The following is a 6,330-nucleotide window of genomic DNA, read 5'->3' as shown; positions in this document are numbered from 1 at the left end:
AATTTTATCACGGTGTTGTTTACAAAGCGAAAGAAGCACGTCATATTAGAATCGTTATTATCTTATGTATTTTGTGTTCAATCCCATATGCTTCTTTTGAAAATTAAATGTGTTTAAACAAAAGCAAAACGAAGATAAGTCACACAAAAAAACCTGAAAGTAACAAACTTTTACATTTTGTACATGTACATGTATATGTCACAGAAATCACTAATCGTAGTCAATGATAAGTTTTTAAAACAATACACATGCCACACTTAATTGATCGTCATCTGTGTGTAATCGGTGTCTTCCCGATTGTCCCACTTTTTGAAATTACAGGTAAAAAGTAATGCAATTTTGTGGGACAATCGGGAACATGTTTGTGGGACAATTGGGAATTGTTTTGATAGTGATAAATAGCGTATATTACAGGTTACTAATCAGTGTAAATTATAAAATATTCAAAAATAAAACGAACAAATAATAATTTAACTTATTTTAGTCTTAGATGCATATTTTTTTTAAATACATGTAGTTATTATTGGCTCTGAACAAGCTGTCAGTAATTTTTTGATTTAACTACGTCATCCCGTTTCCGGGACCAGATGAGATGTTCGTGCGCATGTGTAGCTTCAGTTCGTAGCTTTATTTCATAGAAGGCAGACGTGGTCTGTAATTGTAGCTTCTATAATGAAATATTTTATCACAATAACTACGAGGTAGTTATTTTTTTTTTGTTGTTTAATATGTAAATAAACTCGAGGGGTTTATTGTTTATATTAATTTTTTTATATTTTTCTCTGTTGTAAATTTACGATAAATAGACCGTTTTACGGCAGTTGATATTTTTTGGTGTAAACAATGGCGGATGCCATGCTCTCGAAAACTGATTCAAAATCCTTGAAGAAAGGTTCAAGTGCTTCAAATGAGGCAAAAGGTAAAAATCCTAAAAGAAAATCATCCGGTGATGATTCTCGTTCAAAGAATGACGATACAAATAGTTGTAGTAGTGGTGCAAAAATTGTCAGCTCCGGCGAGGCCGGAACTGTTGCTTCAAGACTTAAAGGTCTGAGTCAAAATACTGGCGAAGCTAGTAAAGAGCCCACTTTAGCTGAGGTTTTTTCAGTTCTGAAGAACATGCAACAGGAACAGAGTTCCCAAAAAACTGATTTTGTGTCTCTCAAGTCGATGGTCGACGAATTGTATTACGTTGAGCCTGAGGGTTACGATGAAAGCCAGGGTGCAGACCCTGAGGTTTATGATGAAAATAATAATGACAATAATGATCATGTTGGTGATACTGAGGTTGCAGAACCTCCAGCTAAAAAACAAAAAACTGTTGACAAAGAGGGTGACAATGTTTTTAAAGCTGCTGCTCAAGCTTATAGGTCAAAAGATAATGTTGATACAAGTGTAGATGACACTTTAGCTGACACGGTTAATGAATTTTTCCGTGAGGGAATATCTGATGAAAAATACAATGAACTGATGAAATCAGTAGCTAGACCAGAGAATTGTGTTTCTCTTACAAGGACTAGAGTAAATCAGCTCATTTGGGATTTACTCTCTCCTCAAACTAGATCTTTTGATTCGGTCATACAACAACATCAAGAGACTGTTGTTAAAGCATCATGTAACATTACAAAATTATTAAATATGTTGTGCAAACTAAAATCTGAATTGGGTGACGACTGTCAACAAGAAATGCAGTCTTGCATAGATTTGGGGATTGATTCCATAGCTTTACTGTCACAATATAACAAGATGACTAATATAAAAAGAAAGGAATATCAAAGATTTGATTTAAGTCCTGAATATCATCATTTAAGTTCACCCTCAATTCCTTTCACTGACATGCTTTATGGTGACAATGTCCATCAAAAGTCGAAAGAAATTCAAGACATGAACAGACTTGGTCGAAATTTAAATAATAATAATAATGCAAGAGGTAGAGGAAATGGTTTTTCTCGAGGAGGTAGTTTTGGTAGAGGACGAGGTTTTGGTAGAGGCCGTGCAGGGTCTCGTCGTGGTGGATACAGAGGTGGTCGAGGCCGTGGTTACGGCGGTAGAGGCCAGTATTCAAATGATCAAGGTGGTTCAAAAAACTTGAGAGGTGTTCCAAGTTTCCTGAGGAAGTAAATTATGCTAAACAGGTAAGTTTAGCGGGTGTCTCTGATATTAAACCTTTTACAGCAGGTAGATTGAAAAATTATGTTGAAAACTGGCAAAAAATTACTTCTGATAAATTTATTTTGGATACAGTTGAACACTGTCACCTTGAATTTATTGATAATTCAATACCCACTCAAAGTCTCACACCATATCAAAGAATTTTTGATAAAGGCCAGGAAAAGATTATAAATGACGAAATAGAAAATTTGAAAAAATTAGGTGTAATAGTGGAAGTTAAATTTGATACAGATCAATATATATCTCCAATTTTTACAGTTCCAAAGAAAAATACAAATGAGCATAGAGTGATTCTTAATTTAAAAGAATTGAATAAATTTATTATTCCCCATCATTTCAAGATGGACACTTTTGAAATGGCTTTAAAATTGGTGAAACCAAATTGTTTTTTCAGTTCAATTGATTTGCGTCATGCATATTATTCTGTTCCTATAGCAGAGGAACATCAGAAACTATTACGTTTTATATGGAAAAACACTATTTTTCAATATACCTGTTTACCAAATGGTTTGCTATCAGCACCTAGAATCTTTACAAAGTTAATGAAGCCTGTTTTTGCAACTTTACGGCAATTTGGTTATATGAATGTAGCTTATATTGATGACTCTCTTTTGCTTGGAGATACTGAAGATGAGTGCATAGAAAATGTACAAAATACTAATGATTTAATGGAGTGGCTTGGTTTTATAATTCATGAAAGAAAATCTGTGTTCAAGCCTGCTAAACAAATTGTCTTTTTAGGCAATATTATTGATTCTGTATCTATGACAGTTGTGTTGCCAAAAGAAAAAGTAGAAAAAATTGTATTAGAATGTCAGAATCTGATCAAGAAAAACGTAGCTAGTATACGGTTAGTTGCCCATGTTATAGGCTTGCTAATATCCACTCTTTCAGCTGTGGATTTTGGTCATTTATATTACAGAAATTTAGAAATTGAAAAGATTCAGGCTTTAAAATTTTCATTTGGGAATTTTGATCAAAATATGACTATAACATTTGCCATGAAAGCAGATTTAAAATGGTGGGTTGAAAACTTACATTGTCAGAAAAGAGTCATTAATAGGAAAAATCCAGATTTTTCTATGACAACTGACGCCTCATTAAAAGGCTGGGGTGCTTTATTTAAAGACCAAAAAAAAAAAATTCAAGGAAGATGGAATGATGTTGAGCAAACTTATCACATAAATGTTCTGGAATTGTTAGCCATTTCTTATACTCTGAAGGCTTTTTGTAAAAATTATTCAGATATACATGTGAAGATTTTTTGTGACAATTCTAGTGCAATTGCTTATGTTAACAATATGGGTGGTATAAAATCCAAGCAAATGAATGAAATAACCAAACTTTTGTGGGTTTGGTGTATTGAAAGAAATTTATGGATTTCAGTAGAACATATTCCTGGTAAATATAACGCTGCAGATGTTGAATCAAGAAAAATTGACGATCATTTAGAGTGGATGCTTGATAAGCAAGTTTTCCATAAATTAGTGGAGATTTGGGGTACTCCAGACCATGATTTATTTGCCTCTAGATTAAATTGTCAAGTTAAGAGTTTCTCGTCGTGGAAACCTGACCCTGAGGCAGTATTTGTAAATGCTTTTAGTATTTTATGGTCTGATGAGGTATTTTATTATCTTTTTCCCCCTTTTTCTCTAATTAGTAGATGTTTACAGAAAGTTCAGAAAGACAGTGCAGAGGTTCTGATGATTGTACCATTATGGCCGACTCATGGCATGGTATCCAGTTTTACTAGAAATGTTGATAGACTTTCCAAAAATGTTGCCTCGAAAGAAAAGACTTCTGTCCATTCCAGGAACGGAAAAGATTCATCCTCTTCACAATCAGTTAAAGTTTCTTGCTTGTCGGTTATCAGGAAAAATTTGGAAAACCAAGGCATTTCAGACAAGGCTTCCAAAATCATTTTGGCGTCTTGGCGAGACAGTACGAAAAAGCAATACTCAACTTATGTCAAGCAATGGTTCCGTTTCTGTAGTAAAAGGAAAATTGATCCACTTCAACCAGCTTTAAATGAAGTCTTAGAATTTTTAACAGTGCTTTTTGATAAAGGATTAAGTTATAGTACGATAAATTGTGCAAGATCTGCATTGTCAGCCTTAGGAATAATGTTTAATGGAGTGACAGTTGGCTCTAACGCTACAATCATCAGATTTTTAAAAGGTGTTTATAATTTGCGACCTTCAGAACCTAGATATAGTGAAACTTGGGACGTATCTAAAGGTTTTAATTTTTTACGGAAGTTATCTCCCGTAAAGTATATTTCGTTGAAAGATTTAACATTGAAGTTAGTAATGTTAATTGTTTTATCCACGGCTTGTAGGACACAGTCGTTGTTTTTGCTATGTTTAGACAATTTAGTTAAAGGAAAGGATAGTTATACTTTGTTTTATTCAGGTTTATTAAAACAGAATAGACCTGGGTTTAATGTACATTTTGTTGAACTTTTTGCTTATCCTCCAGATAGGAGATTGTGTGTTTTTACTGTTTTAAAAGAATATTTGATGAGAACAGCTCAAGCTCGTGGTAATAGTCAGAAACTTTTTATAAGTTATGTGAAACCGTTTAAAGCCGTTTCAAGAGAAACAATTAGCAGATGGATCAAAACTGTGATGTCTAAATCAGGAATTAATTTAAAATCTTATTCTTCGCATAGCGCTAGATCAGCAGTTGTTTCTAAGGCTTTCCATAATCTGATTCCTGTGGAATGTATTTTACGAAGAGCTGGTTGGACCAGTGAAAAGACTTTTGCTAAATTCTACAAGAAGCCGATCGAGTCAGATGAACAATGTTTTCAGAGAGCTGTTCTGAGTACATAGAACTTTATTTGTAAATGAACTTTGTATATAGGAGGGATATATTTGTTGTTTTTTTTTTTTTTTTTGGAGGTTTTTAATATAACTTTTTGACTTATCTCAGGGCTTGTGCTCTTTGAAGTCTCATCTGGTCCCGGAAACGGGATGACGTAGTTAAATTCCAAAACTAAACGAGACTTACCTTGGTAAAAGTTGAAGTTCAGTTGGAATTTAACGTAGTCATCTTTAGTTGTAGGGATCAGATGCCCTCCCGATATCCCTCCCTCTTTTTTGTGATGTTGTACTTAGTACTTTTGTATGCACAAACCCTTCGACTTTGAAGACTGAAGCTACACATGCGCACGAACATCTCATCTGATCCCTACAACTAAAGATGACTACGTTAAATTCCAACTGAACTTCAACTTTTACCAAGGTAAGTCTCGTTTAGTTTTGGAAATAATCTCAGATTTGTACTTAGTGTCTTTGTTGTGGGGATGTATAATTAGTCGACCACGTTCACTCTGTATCTTTTTTATACTGATGCATTTCTGTTTGTATCCATTGATGAGATGTGCCCCTTTCGACTGATTTTTATAGTTAATTCTTATGTTGTACTGTTAAAACACTGTCCTGGATTTTTGGGAGGGTTGGCGACACTTTCTGTATGTTCCTGTCCTAAGTTGTGTAACTTATTTGTTTTTCGTTCATTGTTTGGTACTTAAGTTAGGTCGTTAGTTTTTCTCTTTTGAATTGTTTTACATTTTTTTAAAACGGTGCCTTTAAAACTGAAAATTCTCTGTCATTTGGTCTCTAGTGGAGAGTTGTTTCATTGGCAATCATACCACATCTTCTGATTTTTTATGGAAGTCTTTATATAGTTGGTGACGAGTCTCGTTGAATGTACTTTACGGCAAAGACCGCACCTATAGCCAGGAGGGTCGCGGAAAACCAAGAAGCACTGTTACAGTCGAAGTTCTGTTTGAACTGTGACTGTTGAGTATGGTTGTCTCGCAAGTCCATGTAACATTCCACCCTTTCTTTTGAAATTCCTGGCTACGGGCAGTAGGAATGTTGGTAAAACAATCTCTAATAATAATGTTTGGAAAGGAAAGGTAGATCTAGTAAAAAATCTAGACAGTAGCTTCGTCGTCAAAGAAAGTTGTTGGTTCAGGTGAAACTGACATTGGGTGTAAGCAGTCTTCAGTAGTGTCGAGAAAGTTGTATTTATTCCCTAGTAAAGTTGCAAATATTAGTGGAAACATCTCTCCATCAACAAGTTCGTGTGGGAGGTAAATGTAAATGAGTTTATACCTTTTTAAATTGCATGCATTATATCTATTTTTAT

The 6,330-nt window shown here is 34.3% G+C and overlaps 1 protein-coding gene across 2 annotated transcripts; it reads left to right on the top strand.

Moving 5' to 3' along the window:
• Nucleotides 1–561: 561 nt before the first annotated feature.
• LOC143080456 (uncharacterized) lies at nt 562–3,901 on the top strand. 2 transcript variants are annotated; one of them, XM_076256308.1, is made up of 2 exons: nt 562–2,135; nt 3,833–3,901. In XM_076256308.1, exon 1 carries the CDS (start codon nt 844–846, stop codon nt 2,119–2,121), a length of 1,278 nt encoding a protein of 425 aa, XP_076112423.1. In that variant the 5' UTR covers nt 562–843; the 3' UTR covers nt 2,122–2,135; nt 3,833–3,901. The 2 variants fall into 2 exon arrangements, with proteins under 2 accessions (XP_076112423.1, XP_076112424.1); XM_076256309.1 differs by having other exon boundaries at nt 3,836–3,899.
• The last annotated feature ends 2,429 nt before the right edge of the window (nt 3,902–6,330 follow it).

The sequence above is a fragment of the Mytilus galloprovincialis genome, chromosome 6, assembly GCF_965363235.1.
Source record: "Mytilus galloprovincialis chromosome 6, xbMytGall1.hap1.1, whole genome shotgun sequence".
Taxonomy (NCBI): domain Eukaryota; kingdom Metazoa; phylum Mollusca; class Bivalvia; order Mytilida; family Mytilidae; genus Mytilus; species Mytilus galloprovincialis.
This window is presented reverse-complemented; position numbering and strand designations above follow the sequence as displayed.